Source organism: Dreissena polymorpha, chromosome 14 (assembly GCF_020536995.1).
Source record: "Dreissena polymorpha isolate Duluth1 chromosome 14, UMN_Dpol_1.0, whole genome shotgun sequence".
NCBI lineage: Eukaryota > Metazoa > Mollusca > Bivalvia > Myida > Dreissenidae > Dreissena > Dreissena polymorpha.
In genome coordinates, this window is record NC_068368.1 from 46833527 (window position 1) to 46849998 (window position 16472).

The 16472-nt window shown below is 35.2% G+C and overlaps 1 protein-coding gene across 2 annotated transcripts in view; it reads right to left on the reverse strand.

Moving 5' to 3' along the window:
• The window catches only part of LOC127858096 (protein APCDD1-like), a 50711-nt gene extending 43140 nt beyond the window's left edge, over positions 1-7571 (reverse strand). For both annotated transcript variants that reach the window (XR_008038749.1, XM_052394993.1), the window contains exon 1: positions 7178-7571. Coding sequence is in view for 1 of the 2 variants with exons in the window: in XM_052394993.1 (XP_052250953.1) it covers positions 7178-7217 (40 nt within the window). In the remaining variant the exon portion in view is untranslated. The remainder of the gene's footprint in view (positions 1-7177) is intronic.
• Positions 7572-16472: the final 8901 nt, after the last annotated feature.

The window sequence follows — 16472 nt, forward strand, 5'->3', positions numbered from 1 at the left end:
TAATCTTTCATTTAGTTTACCTCGCCCACTCACACACACTCTTGTGTCCCAAACAAACCCCAACTGTCGGTATCTGCATTCAGTCGAGATGCATTTTCTTTAAAGTAAAATGACATAATATATGATTTATTGCAATTTATGGCAGACGATTTATTTATGTTTAAAATGATTTCAGGCAGCACAACCAGAAAAGGGGGAAATATAAAACAGTGCAATGAAATTTGACTGTTTCATCATGGGACCATATTTGACTGGGATTTAATGGAACTATAAACCTCTGACAACCTTATTTACAAGTTCTATACTGATAATGACACTTATATCGTTAAGCAAATTGCTATAAAATATAAACATTTACTTTAAGCGGCACACTGTACCTTATATTATCATTGATTTTTCCATTCTTATTGCAAACCATTGAATTATGCAAATGCTTACCCGGCTGTAAGTCAACGGGTACGGTAGTTAATATTCGCGCATAAATAATGACACAGGGCTTTCGTAAAGCATTGTTTCTCTTAATCGGCCCTGGTATTGACTAGCTTGACAGCAAAAAAAGCATGAATGTCATATGAATAAAGTATAAAAAGATTTAATGTTAAATGGGAAGGAAAAATCAAGTTTGCATATATTTAGAAACCATCATGAAATGTTCGTATATATGTTTGTGTACGGAAAATGTTTGTGTCGGTACATTTTAAATATGCTTATCATAAATATCAATTATTGGGTCGATAATATTTTGAAGCAAATGAGAAATACCTTTACTATAGAAAAATCTTACAAATTCATTGCAAAACGTTGGCCTATTAATCATTATAGGTGATAAGGCCAAGTCAAAACGCTGTTAAATAAATAGTGTTAAATAAAATGGAATTAAATACCATGCTAATGATTGGCGTGATCACACCGAGTGATATGGTGGCAAATATCGACCAAATCATCAGAAGTATATCTCTTTTGGGTTCAGATAATACATTTGGAATAGGGCGAGGTTCGAAATACTTTTAAAAGGGTATTGTCGACAGGTTACACATCACTATGATTCTACAACGATAACATCTTGCTCGGGATTAAAAATCAATTGTAATGATGATACTAATTAAATAATTGGGCCGATTTTCAAAAATATTTTGTATGATGTGTCTCACGAAAACTTTGTTACGTTTCAGTCTTATCAATTCGTCAAAAAAGGTTAAAAAAATCTAGTTATGGTTTTATTTCATATGCATTTTGAACGAAAAATATATACCGGTAAACGAATGTCGGCGAATGCAAAATAGGACTTTATAGTAATTCCTTCGTTTTATCGCAAGATTGTTATATTTTAATAATTGCATGTTTTCATCAATATATTCAATAGATAAATACATAAACCAGAATGATCCGAGCTATCATCTCACTTCATCTGCAAATATTGGAATGACCGTGTTGGCTCACTGGACGCCGTCAGTTTTGGAGTTGCCTCAGGAATGGATTCAGATTTTTGGATCAAAAGGCGTGAACTTTGAGATCGATTTAAAGAATGCATTTTGTCACATAATCATCATTGTCCGCGTCATCATACAAATGAAAGCATATCTTTCACGTTTTTACATGTCGGGGTAGATGTGTGTTTAAATAAAGATATACACGATGATGCACCTGTTTTTTACAAAATAGCAAAGAAAATATGCACGCATGCATAGTTCGGAAATTTTTCGGCTTGCCGCCACCTAAGATCTGATAGTGGTCTTAAAAGGCCAAGTGTTGTCACGCCTGGTCGTGTTTGATTAATACGCCATTGCGGTGTTAAATTGTGTGTACCTTTAAACCGGGCTCTTCATACATCGCGCATTCTCGTGTTGTTTAATTAAGTACTAATCCCAAAAGCACACCTTAATCTTTTCAGAGATACTAACAGTTCGACATTCGCAAAACCAGGACAGTGTTTGTTGTTACGTTATTTTGTCGGAAAATAATTTAAACCTTCGCTGAAGGCCTGTCTAATGTCAGAGGCAGGGACAAAACTTTACGTAAGCGATATTCAACCTTTTCGCACATCTGTGTTCGGCTGCCTTTATTCGTAAATAGTTTTAGCAGTAGTTTCAATTTACGAAATAAAACAAAATAAAGGTTTTGTTCTGAGTAAATATTTTGAGAAGTTATTAAGATTGGAATCTCGTGAAAACAAATGTTTGTTTGACATCTTCACATGAAATGTGGTAACCCGATATAATTTAAATATTTGCAATTTCACGCTAAGTATAAGATTTCACATTATAGATCCACTGCCTCAAGTACGAAATAAAAGTTGTTCAAAACATATCTTTTCCCACAAACTTTAATGAAATAGAGACAAACATGTAGAATAAAAAGGCACCATTGTCAAACATGCACTCGAGTTCAAGTAGAATACTTTATAAATCACAAACATAAGATGGAAAACAGAATTTCATACAAAATTAATAAATACCATGTAAAAGTATTTTCACACTGTATACGAAATGCTTTGAAAGTAATTCAAACAAGTAATATCGACGTATTATACATTTTCCTTATATGGGCTCAAACATGATTACCCTGAGACCTGCATGTCTCTCTTAAAGCAGACCGGAAGCTAAAGCTGGGACGACGACCGATGCATAAGGAACATATGTGCGCGCACCATGCGCTATTGGAAAACTGCGGAATGTGGCGGATTTCGTGCCCTTTCGTATTCGTTTCGTGAGGAAGGCACGAAATTTATGTTCGCATAATTGCCAGACGCCGCTTCGTTACCTTCCGCGACCTTCAGTTACGATTATCTCTTGTGCGCACAAACACGTTTGTTAACACGCCTGTTTTGTTAATTTTGATAAAATTGATTGGATACCAATTGTTGCCATACCAAACTACCGGGTGGTTGCGCCGGTGACGTTTATAGAATGGAAGTATGTTGGTATTTTATCTTGCAGGTTTGAACATGAAAGGGTGTCCAGTTGACTACCACTACGTTTTCAAGTATCGAACAAAAATACGACTATGTTAAATGAATATATGCCCTAAATTACAATAATAATTTACATTCAAGTCACATTCCTATATATTTAACTGATATATTTATGAAGATATTGCTACTTTTATGTTATACCTAATGTTTTACCCTGACACTACACATTTTTGGGTAATAATGCGATGTATTGCGTATAAATGTTAAACAATAATTTATAACATTGCAGGTCGCACATATGGTACCTCAACAGCATTAACCATAAGTCCACACAATTTACTAGTCATTGTTTGCGAAATATATGTAAGTACATGTTTGTTAATTTGTATATATTTATACATGTATTATTTTGCGCTTGATTACATCTGATTTCTTTAAATTCCAATTACGGCTATTCGAGTAGCCCGATTGCAAAGCAATTAGGCATCGTACATTAAGCTGAAAGTTGCAATAAATCATCGTCAAAATAGTCCTGTAATAGTGAAACACAATCTTCATAAAGTCCAGCAAATCAAGCGTTTAAAGCCGTATTGTAAGACTTCCAGTCTAGTACGTTTCACGGGCTTGCGTGTGATCGACAATGGCCCAGTCCCATTCGGGTTATCGTTAGGGGCCGCGCCAATTTTTCTGCTTAATTAAATCTATGCAACTGTGAAATTAACTTTTAATTTGATTTATTTGAAATCTGATCCTTCGTTTCTTAAGTAAAATAATGCTCCTTACTTTTAACATTTTGACAAATCTGGGTGATTGTATTGTGCTCCGTGCTATATAACTATATAAGTATAAAGGGCATTTTAATTTAGATTATTTACAACACAAACCCTGATATTTTAGTTGAGTTATTTCATTATTGCAATTATTTGCATACCCCCACTTAGTAGAAATTACATAAAACTAGTGCTTACAACAATATCAATAGGGGGTAAAGTTTTTTGTGGGTTGTTGTGTAAATAATTTAATTGATTAACTGAATAAACGAGAGGTAACTGCCATTACTGTTGTAAAATAATACGTAGTTTTGTACTTGATTATTTAAGTTCTTGCATTGCATTGTCTGTTAAGTGTTGGTTTTGAAAGCTAACAAGTGGAAATTCTTCGCATAAGTATCAATAGTTTCAAATAAATTGGTTTGATATCAAACTAAAGTGTTCATCAGTGATTTTACGAGTATCCACGTTTTCATTGCCAAGATCAGTGAGATTGAATTAAAAATAAATATGTTAACAAAAAAAAACTCATTTTCATTTTTTTGGGAAATATCATAATTATTATATTGAGGCTATATAGATTTTAATGAAATTTTTTATGGATATCTGATAAAGGAATTGTTATCAACAGTTTCATTCGCAAGTAAAAAAACATATCTGAAGCTTGGACTTAAGAAATAATTTATACGCGACTTCAAACGCACCGTATCGTCCATTATATCATAAAATATTGTTTCTGTACAACAGAAAACATCTAATTGCGATTTAAAACATTAGTTCTGTCGACCTTATCTACATGTTATCGGGGAGACTTTAATCATCAAATTGGCCGTATCTTTGCGCCACGAAACCGATCTGTGTGCGGTGCCAAATGTTTTCCATTGGCCTCGTGTTCTCGTGCCTAATGAGCGTCGGATAGCGTACATCGGCGTTCTACGATCGCTAATAGCGACACGCGGGCGTCCGAATGATATATCCGTGGTCGGAAACCCTTCCAGAATCCCGTCGAAGAATATGATATAAGAAAACATTTTACATATTTTTCAGTTACCAAAATAATTTCTGTATGTTACTTGTTTAAACAAACTTTTGTAAAGGTTTATAGACAACAATACAGGAATTCGTTAATCCTGTTTTTAAGAGCTAACATGTTTTTTTACCATTTTAAGATTGATGCTTTCATATACTGCTGTCAGAGAAATTCAGTGTAATCACGCCGTAATAGGAGAGCATTAATTGCGACGTCTATCAAACAAATCAAAACGTACATCGTGACAGCTTACAAGATGATAATGAGTCCAATACATAGTCATACACGTGTAAATGGGAGAGTGACCCGGAGTAATTGAGAAACTGAACTCGGCTAATGGTCTTACGTCGGTGCACGTGCGTAAAATAATGTCGACGTGGTGGGACCGTAAAATGCACTTATTTTTAGTATGTGGTAGTATGTTATAGTTTGTGTTATTTTTTTTCGTTGTTGTTTTGTTTTTATAACATTATAACATCGTGTAACATCTTGAATTCCTGTCGTGTAATGCGCCACTGTAAGGAGTACGAACATTTAAACGAATTTAATATTTTTGATGTCTAATGCCACACATTTAATACTAGTAATCTAAAAACAATTTTACATTGTCCGCGTGGAACTACGTTCAAACAATCATTTGGCTAAAACACAATCGCTTTATAAGAAAATCAGTTTACATATCTTTCAAACATTGAAATAATTGTACATAATTTATCATTGTAATATGAATTAGGTTTATACATTCCAGGAAAATGTTACAGATTTTAATAATTCAGAACGCTACAAAACATATATTACATATATTCTATAATGATCCATGACCAGTAAATAATTTAGAAAGTTCATCTCCGTGCTTGGTATCAGCATTTATCGCGATTATTTATTCGTATATTTCAAGTGAACCATTTGTAAGTGATAAATTGCAAGAATGCGAAACTGTGTAGTTCTCGACATTTGTTACGTTTTGCTTTATCATTTGTTGGTAATGGTTGCTGAACAGTCTTTGTAAATGTGTGCTGTGTTTAACGTTTGCATGGTCTAAAAATAATAATAATCTGCTTTTCAAACAATCAATATGTGATTTATAAATATGTGTCTTGTTCTGTGAAAATTGTGCAAAATGAATGTGCGTAAAGTGTCGTCCCAGATAAGCCCTTGCAGTCAGCACAGGCTAATCAGGGACGACACTTTCCGCTTTTATGGTATTTTTAGTTTCAAGGAAGTCCCTCCTTACCGAAAATCAATTTAGGCGGAAAGTGTCGTCCTTGATTAGCCTGTGCGAACGTATATAAATTAGGGAAAACAAACTTCAGCATATGATTGTATATTTACAATTAAACATTTATAAATGTAATGTAAATTATGAGAAATTTCAATATTTGATGATTGCATCATCCTAGATTTTATCTATTTGTTCATTTATTTAGTCTGTGTTCTTAGTAATCCGCAAAACTATGTAGTTACTGGATAAAGATACAATTATCCCCCGCGTGTAGGTATAATTGGTACAATATCTAATTGAGATTTTGATAACTGGTTAAGTTGGCATTGATACTGAGCAAACCATCTTACGCAATGGAGTTAAGCGTGCCAATAAGATACGTAGATAGCCAAAAGATTAAAGCTAATGCGAATGTCATATAATTAATACGTTGGTTTTGTTGTAATTTCCGTTCGTGCGTCTTAAATAGACATGATTATATATGTTTCATGCCAAGGATCGCAAAGTGATACTTTCTATTATATATGATATATTTTGTTAACGTACGACTTTTTTGCTAGCCCGTTCATGTCTAATTTTGTATTTTATATAAACAACCTAAGCTGTGTGTGTCAAAACAAGATGTATAAACATGATTACAAAAACATAATAAAATATATTTCAAAATGTATGTCACATTTTCAAGACAATATAAAATATAATATTGATAATTAAAAAAATACAACAACCAAAATGTAGCATGGCATAGTTCTATGTGTGCAGACAAACACACATGTTGTTTATCATTTTAAGTTGGTCATAGTATATAGTTGAAGATATTGGCACTCAGAGATACAACTATAGGATCTACATTATAATTGACTTTTTAAATTAGGGAAAAAACTGGGTACATTTTTCCTTTGAAGAAATTATTACCATGTCTTATAGTGTGGCCTATTGCCACAAAAATGTGAAGATGATTATGGATAATTTATCATAAAAATACAAATTAATATAAATCTGTTTTGGTTTTAAATATACATTAAAGTAGAAATACGTGTTTTAACGCAAATAATTATACTGAAATATAATTCTAAGTTTAAGCAATTGTTATCATAATTATCTTGATGATCATCACCATTGTTATAATTTGCATTTTTATTTATTTTTGTTATTATTATTATTATTATTATTCGGCCACTGAGCTTATTACCGGAGCGGTAGTATTGTGCATACACTTTAAATCATGTAATAAAAATTCTTACCAATAACCGACAACAAAATCAGGATTAATTCCGCTCCCATGATTGAAGCTATATGCGTTCGGATTAGCACTTGTTATGAGTATTCTCACATTCAAGTTAAGTCCATTTTCATAAGTAGAATGCACATAACCATTTTAATGAATGCGCAGAAAATAACGACAATTCATTTATCACAAATGTTCTGTCAACAATTGTCTATGGCAGTAAATTTTCGCCGATGAATCAACGGTTTATTTTTACGGTGCATATAATTGTGCTCGCTTGATCTGATTTATGGGCAAACAATTCAAGTTTGCGGTAGGTAGATTTCCAGTTACACGAAAAATGAATGAAAGTGTACATCCGTGCTGTGATCGCCTCGCATTACAGAGCGCAAAACAACCAGTCATAGTGGATTTCCACCTCACAAAATACTATACCCTACTACACCCCATAGTAGGCGACAACCAAATAGCCTACTTCTAGCGCCCGTGGAAGATGTATGCGTGAAGTGCATTAGATCTGCATTATGTTTATAATGATATGGACGCGAAGGTAGTCCTATTGTATTTAAACACTTCGTTACCTAAACTCAAATTATATTTTCAAAGTTGTGATAAGAAGGTAAAACTTAGACATAACTATATAACAGGTAAGAATCAAAGTAAGGACAACTCAAATACTATGAAATATACTAACGTTTAAGTGTGAATTATATGGGTCTGAAAGCTTACTTAACATAACTTATAGAAATATTCGTGAGTTTTTACCAGATCACGAAATAACAGGCGTGTGTATATGACAGGCAAAGTAAAATACCAGAGTTTATAGGTTTCACGTGCACCACAATCAGTAGTTAGTAAAATCTTAAAATCTATATTGTGTACATGTTTTGATCAGATGAGATACATTAAACAACAGTGTTCACATTTTTATGTACACATTATAGATACATCTACTAAAACAATTAGCGGCAAATGAAGGACGTGTTCACTATTTAATAACGCATTGATTTCTCAAAACATGTATCATTATAATTCACATTGTATAAATCAGATAGCCCATGTTTATAGAATACTAAAACGTGTGTTTCCACGTTCATCCTTCCCAGTATTTACTAAGGGTTGGTGTCGGAATACAATGGACTACATGGCGCGTGATTAGGCTAGATCGCTATCACATTAATCCGCAGAGAGGTTTAAAAGTTAAAATGCTATCGTGAACATCTTAGAAATTATTACAAAACAGATTGACTCGATAGAATTATCTTAATGAGACGATTATTAGGCCGCGATAGGGTGAATCGGTTAAAAAACGACGGATATGTTTATTTAGGGCTAGCGATCTGTGATTGACAGGCGTTCGACCTCACGATTTGGCGCCGTTCTAGAACGCGCTCATTAATTTTGCGAACTCCAACAAAGTTTATTAATTAGCAAATGTCGTTGTTAATAACATTATAGACATGACACTGACAATAAATCAGCTGGACGGGAAAGACTTTTTAGCTTGTTCTACACTTGTTTCTTGCAGTCATGATCCGTGTCAATTGTGAATGGTAGATTGTAGACCGAGTTTATTGTTCTTCAAAACATCATCAGCGCTGCATATCATTTATTAAGATGAAAAATACAATGCGAAATAAAATATGATAGTTGCGATCTAACGTAGCATAAATTACATGAACTACTAGTAATCGATGACATATATTTAGAACAAATAAATTTGATGGTGTCATAGCTTTCACCAATCGAATGCGATTAATTAATTTAAGATACTTTTTTACAGGTAGTCGGAATACCTTTTGCCCAACTTTGTGTCACATATTACAAACATTAAAGAGAATCTTAATCAAATAGCGAATATAATAACGCAGGTTCATACTGAAAATACAGCTTCTTTTATGAATTGTCTTCATTTGAAATTGATACAGTTATAAAAAGCTACAAACGCGAAACGATTAAATAAATTAATATTTTCATATTGTTTTCAGGAGAACAGTCTGAATGGTTGAGTAGTGTAGGGAATAGATATTTAACAAATGGACACTGATTTGACCCTCCCCTGATACCAACTTCTTTTTTTTTCTTCATTCCTAAATTCTATTCGGGAAATCATAATGAAGGTCTACATTTCCGTTGTTAAAATCTGCCAATTTAAGGCACTTACTGACACACTTCAAAAAATGAATGATCCATATCAATTAATAATTCCCTTTCAAATTAAAACATGGAAACTCACAAGATTCGTGTCTGACGATATTCTTTAGTGCAGTTGTTTCAGAGCATTGTTACTGTTTTACGTTAACTATAAAGAAATGCTACTCCAATAAAAAATGGGGAAAAAAATGTTTATGTTAAACTGTAGCTTTAGTACAAAATTTACGTTATCCTGACCTTACGAAATTCAAGCAGATTGTGATTTGGTCATTATGGTTCTCGTTTATACTTTCCCTGGCTTGTAATGTGGTTTGCCCGGCATTACAATAAGTACCTGAATACGGTCCTGCACTTAAAAATTTATTGCTTCAAGTTGACCGCAAATACGTATAAGAAGTATATGAGCGTGCCTCGGTAGCACTTGTTTTGCTCCCAAATGAGATTCACCTTACCTGATCTGATCATACATCAAAGAGATAATTCGTGAGCATAAAGGAGAAATCCTGTTTCATGCCATCTACTATTCTGCATTTTGGTCGACGCGAAATCGTAATACGCTGTTTATTTTGTTATTAGATACCTATTTAAAACATCAATGAAATGTTATATCTTCCTAATGACTCAATGTCGACAGGGTTCTCGTGCAAGTAAATACCAAAAATAAGATGAACACAATTAGAGTTTCACTCTATTACTTGATTGGAAGGGTGTAGCACATAAAAACTGAATATATATTTAATTATACAGTTTTTTTAAAATAAAGTTTAATATTATAAAGATAATGATGATACTACATGTGTTTTTTGCTGAAACTAGAGCATGTCGATATGTAACGACGATTGAGCATATAACTATTTAAGGACGATAGAGCGTGTATTTATTGAAGCTCGATGGTGAGGAGGAGGAAAAGTAGGAAGAGGAGGAGGATGAAAAAGAGGAGGAATTAGAGGAGGAAGTAGTGGTGGAGGAGGAAAAAGAGAAGCAGGAGGAGGAGGGACAAGAAAAATGAAGAGGAGGTGGTAGAGGAGGAAGAGGAGGAGGAGGAGGTGGTAGAGGAGGAAGAGGTCGAGGGTAGGGGGAAGGGGAGGAGGAAAAAGAGAAGTAAAATGATAGATCATGCCACTATAAAATTTTGATGACGACAGAACACGTTATAACGTGACGATATAGTATTTATTCTTTACGCGATGAAGCATGCCGCTATTCGATGCCTGTAAAGCATGTCGTTATTTGATGAAGATTATAGCCTTAACATTTACATGTGATTTATCTCGACGATTAGTCAAGCTTTTCATTTATTATACATGTATTACAAATGATGTCGCGTATTTGAGATTCCGTGTATAGTTTGAAGGGTTTACATGTTAAGGCTATATTAAATGCCATGTATGGAAAGTAATACACTAACGTGTATTCGGAATAATACACGTTTACTTTAATCATATATCTTAAATTGTACACCTAAACATGATCCCTACGTCTTACAACATTTAAGTTCGTCCATACGTATACGTTCCTGTCAAATGTGTATCAACATGTAAAAAGTTTACCAAAAACACAGATTAACGCGACGTCCCGTAGATGACGTATTACGAACAAGAAAACACAATTAGTCTTATTATCACCTGGTACTTTCGCTCGCTGTATTAACTGTCGAAAACAAACTCTAAAACTGTCCAATAAATCTTCAGCGATGGAAAACAAGACGATGAGTTATGTCGTCTGTTTAATCCTCTTGTTAGTTTTCATTTGCAATGTTAGACGTTCGCGAAATGTACGAGCAGTATTCAATTTCATCGCTTGCGTGTTGTTTTACGAGAAATTAGCACGTTAAAATGGACGTCTTTAAAACAGCGCATTTAGTTAAGTTTTTTTACGGCTTCGAAGACTAAATTAGTGTGTTAAATGTCTTACAAAAAGTTGTTGTTTTTTTTAAATCGGAAACTGGTTATGTAAAACCGTGCATAATAATAAAACATGTAGTGGACTTCGATATCAGATTTTGTTAATTGATAGATATTTGAATCTGTGTGTTAGGCAATTGTTGCGAGTTAATATGCTTTATAGAGGACAACTAAACCTGTTTGGGATTTTAGAGGCAACGATAATATAAAACTAAGTCGTGGTCGATGACATCGATGTTGTTTTTGTCGATAGTAATGGTGCTACGAAACGGTGCTGATGATGATCGCGGTGGGGTAACGAAGCTAATCAGAGACGACTCTTTCCGCATATACTTAATTTTCGCTAATAAGAGACTTTCTTTAAACAAAAAAAAAATCATTAAAAAAGAAAGTTTTGTCCCTGATTAGCCTGCGCAGACTGCACAGGCTAATCTAGGACGACACTTTACGCACACGACTTAAACCCTCTTTTCACAGAGCACATATATATGTGCGTTTTTCCAAACCACACAAACGTATAATGCTTACTGTTTCAATATGTCATTTCATTTCGAAACATGCCATGTGTTTTACGCTGAACCACAGGTGGTTAGCGAGTGGCTATGATATTAATTTGTGAAAACATCATTTTTTTTAAATAATCAAATTAAAACGAAAAATCAACTTTTCTGAAAAAAAAATAACAAATATATATATATAAAGGTGTTCAACTCAAAATGACCCCAAAACGGGGTGCATCGCTTTGAACAGCCATAACTTCATCAGTTGTGCAGCGATTTTCACGAACTCGGTCTTATTCAACACAGAAATGAATTTCCTTTTTGGAAATGTACATATCTTGCAAGAATTTTACAAATGCTTTGTCAAATTTTAAGAAATAACACGATACACAACTCGCGTGTTTATTTTATAGTGAAATTATTATTTTTTCAGAAAAGTTGATTTTTCGTTATATTTTGATTATTTATCATTCAAAATGATGTTTTCACTAATTAATATCATAGCTGCACGCTAACCACATGTGCGTTGAACGTGCGCAGTAAAACTGAAAGGTCTGCGTTAGCAAGTTGTACGTTGTATGATAGTTACGAAGTTATCACTTCCATAGCATATGTCTCGCATCAACTGCTAACAATGTGGGGATAATTGCGCTGGTAATTGCTATCCGTTACAGAGCAGTAAGTGACTAGTACCATAAGCAATATTAAACGCTTGTTTTCAATGCATGTTTGCCAATTTTTTAATAATCAGTCACACGTCCGCTGCTAAATGGTTTTACGATGGTTATTTGCAGGGAGGAGACAAACATATACAGTGTATATAGTACTTTTGTACATCTACCGCCTTAAGGTAAGGATGCAACGGGGTTGCATCGGATAAGTTTTTGTCGCGTCAGAATTGTTTTAGTCAGGTCGGGTATTTTCGTGTCTTGTCGATATTGATTCAAATACAAGTATACAACAGCATTCACGTTAAATTGATTGTAATAACACACCCTACAAATAAGGATGAAAAGCTATTTTCCGCCACGTAAAACAAATAAAACTGTTCATGAATTACTACAGCTGTTCATACATGGGATCTTTGCATTTTTATTGTGTGTCCCAAATTAGTGATTGCAGTTGATTTTACACTTTCTCTTTTTATAATTTTCAGAATATTTCAATATATTATTAAAAAACTGTAAAAGTTTATGTATACATGTATTCCTATTGCATATAATAAATGAAAGCTATTAAGTGTCGCCGTGGTGTCCGCCTTGCGACCGCGAGATCACGGGCTCGATCTCCACAGTCGGAGCGTTCTTTAGTGTCCCCAAAGACACAAAGTACTGGTTCTAGGCCCAGGAAACGGACTCGAACGCGTTTCAATAAGCCTGATGGTTTCGATGCAATCGAGCTCAAATAAATAGGCGAAAACTAAAGATATTAAGTGTGAAAGGTAATTAAAATCATTAGACTTACTAAAATGGTAACAAACGAATTCATTTCATGTTTCAACACAACTAAGTAAAATTGGAAATTAAATTTGATATGTTTCTTTTGTTCACAAGTGCATGTACCCAATTTCCAAATAAAACGTATCAAAACAATAATGAAGACACAACTTAACGGTGACAGTATTTCTTCGTGCTTTTACAAGTTGAGTTCTTATTTAAAATGGGTAATTCACTTATAGTTCGTCCCAACTAAGACAGTATGTCGGACATTTTGTTTGCTGTGACTGAAATAGTTGCATACTGATTTCATGTATAAACCGACATCAGCATTGAATTTCAACAATAACAAAACTGTTGATGTTGCTGCTGATGCTGTTGCTTAAATTGCTGTCACAAATCAAGAGTAATGGTCTATATGGCGAACGCATATGACACTTATTCCCAGAGAAAAGCAATATCATTTATATTAAATGGGCCTATCAATATAAAGAATAAACATAATAATGCACACAAGTATTCAAAATAAACCTCATTTATTAATACCCGACCCGAACTTTCCACTAAAGCCCCAGTCTCATATATGCACCGATGGACACGGCAGTACCGGAACGTCCCGGATAGCCCCGGATCAAGGGACGATCCGTGAACTTTTGTGATTTTTTGAGCGTCGACGGTCTTCCAAAGACCGTCAAAAGAGCTAGTTTTTATTTTGATATGACTCTTTATTGGATAGCTTTTACCGTTTATTTTACACAGCATATAATCTAGCACTTATTATCAAATCATATTCACTTCTTAAATTTCATAAAATATATGTTAACTAGCATTGTTCATTCATGTCTTTATAACTCATTTACATAAAAATTACATGCCCGTACAATGTTTATATAATGGCTTCATATTCGCTACACTCATTTCCGTTTCGCGTTCTCATAATATTTTGTAGGCAGATTCACGACAGAACAATGGACGTCACCGTCTCTGGAGGCTGTGTTTAGACATCTAAAGCGATGACCAAAAATCCCGAACGCGTGAGGTTCTTCTTCTATGCGAATGCGTCATCCGCTGCGATGCAGAACGGCATTGTTGTTTTTTCGTCGGACTCCCTTGAAGATTGTTTCCGTCAGCTCTCTGTTGTTCAACACTTGAGTATCACTGGCTAATTGCTGCCTTCAACCGCAGCATGGTCATTGATGATCCGGGTCTGACATTTGTTCCCGGACTGCCAAGGACGCACACGGAAAAGCAAGGCATCAATTCATCTGTCCCCGGACAATGTACGGCTTTCCCAGACACTATACGTCAGCCAAACGGACTTTGTCGGATGCTGCAATTATTCCGGACCGTCACGGATAAACACGGCAGTTTTGAACTTCCCCTACACTGCCGTATTGGCCTCCCGAAGGCCCAAGGAGGTTCAATGACCAACACGGATCGACACGGCGCTACACGGTGGTTACACGGTTCACATGCCGGATCGTAACGGATATGATCCGTGTTGATCTGTATGGGATTAGGACTTAAAGCCTCAGTCCCATACAGGTGTCGGATCATATCGGTACATATCCGGGATGATCCGGAATGTGAACCGTCTAGCTCTGTGTCGATCCGTGTAGGTCCCTGGACGTCCGGGAATGTTCTTAGCGCTGCGGGAGGCCAACACGGCAGTTTTATGAAGTTCAAAACTGCCGTGTTGGTTTAAACAATTTCATTCTAGAATGTGTTAACAAGATATGTTATAAACATCTTGAGTTTATAGGATTGGAAATGTAGCAAAGCTAGTAGGGTTCCTTTACCCAGTAATATATTAACAAACATAGTGCCGGTGCATTTCTATAAGGGAAATATTATCATCGCCATACAATAATGTGCGCAATGATATATCCGTGTATTGTTCTATAGTTCTCACTAAAGTTAATCTTAATTTTGCATGTAAAGGATAGATCAGAAAAAAGTGAGTAGTGTCTTCTATTTTTCCGCACTGACAAAACGACGATGGAGCTAGATTTTTATCATATAGATGTTTATTAAGAGAACTACAGTTAGTTCTTAGACGTGTGTGCAACACTTGTTGTCGTCGCTTACTATGATAAAACAATTGATTACTACAAGGTTTATAAATATCAAGGGCCATTTTAAACTCATATATGTTATTAACAAGCTTTGCTTCGTCTGGAAGTGAATCCCAAGCAGAATTTTTTTAGGGCAAGATGGAATTTTAGTACAAAGATGTCCTAGACCGAGCACCATCTAAGTGAGGTGTATTACGTAACGATCTTGTAGATCTCTTGCCAACTGATTGTGGAAACAGTGAGGACAAATATTCTGGAGTAAGACCTTTGACCATTTTGAAGAAAAGAATGAGTTTGTGTTTTGACCTTCTTGTGCCAAGAATTTCCCAGCAAACTTCGTTAAAAAGTAACCTTGAGGACACAAATCTGGTACAGCCGAAAACAATGCGGGCAGCTTCAGTTTGAATTTTGTCTAACTCATATTTTTCATACATCGTACAATTATCCCATACACCATCGGCATATTCTAGAATTGGTCGAATAAACGTGAAGTAACATATTCCAAGAGATCTTCGATCAATGCGGATGCGGAGCTTTTTTGAAATGTTGACGCGTGACCAAGCCTTTAATTTAATATACTCAATTTGTTGTTGTCAGCTTCCATCGTTTGACAGAATATCGCCTAAATGTGTAAAACCATTCACTAAGGGAATCGGAGTATCATACATATGGATAAATAAATGATGGGGTTTGTCCCTTTTACGCGATATAATAAGCGATTCCGACTTCAGTGGTTTAAATTTTGCTAACCATCTTGCAATTTTGTCTATATCGCTTTCTAAAACGACGGCTGCAGAATTCCCACTGAATTTATTCCGCTTCTGTTCCGTTGATGTCATTACCCAGTCTATGGCCAGCAGGAACAAGAAAGGCGAGAGTAAACAGCCTTGCCGCACACCAGTTCTCACTTCAAAGGCATCCGTTAGCTGTCTGCCATGAACAATTCTGCAGGTCATTCCCTCATAAGACTTTCTGAGTATGCTGGTGACCTTTTCTGGCACTCCGTAGTGCCTCAGAAGTCTCCAGAGGGACTCCCGGTCAACGCTGTCGAACGCCTTTTCATAGTTAATACAGTTGACATACAACGGCGAATTTCACTCCAGGGATTGTTCCAGAATGATGCGCAGGGTTGCGATCTGATCCGTGCACGATCTCTCCTTTTGGAAGCCTGCTTGTTGGTCACGCAGATGCGGGTCTACTGCGTCTTTCATTAGGTTCAGCAGGATGCGATTAAACAACTTT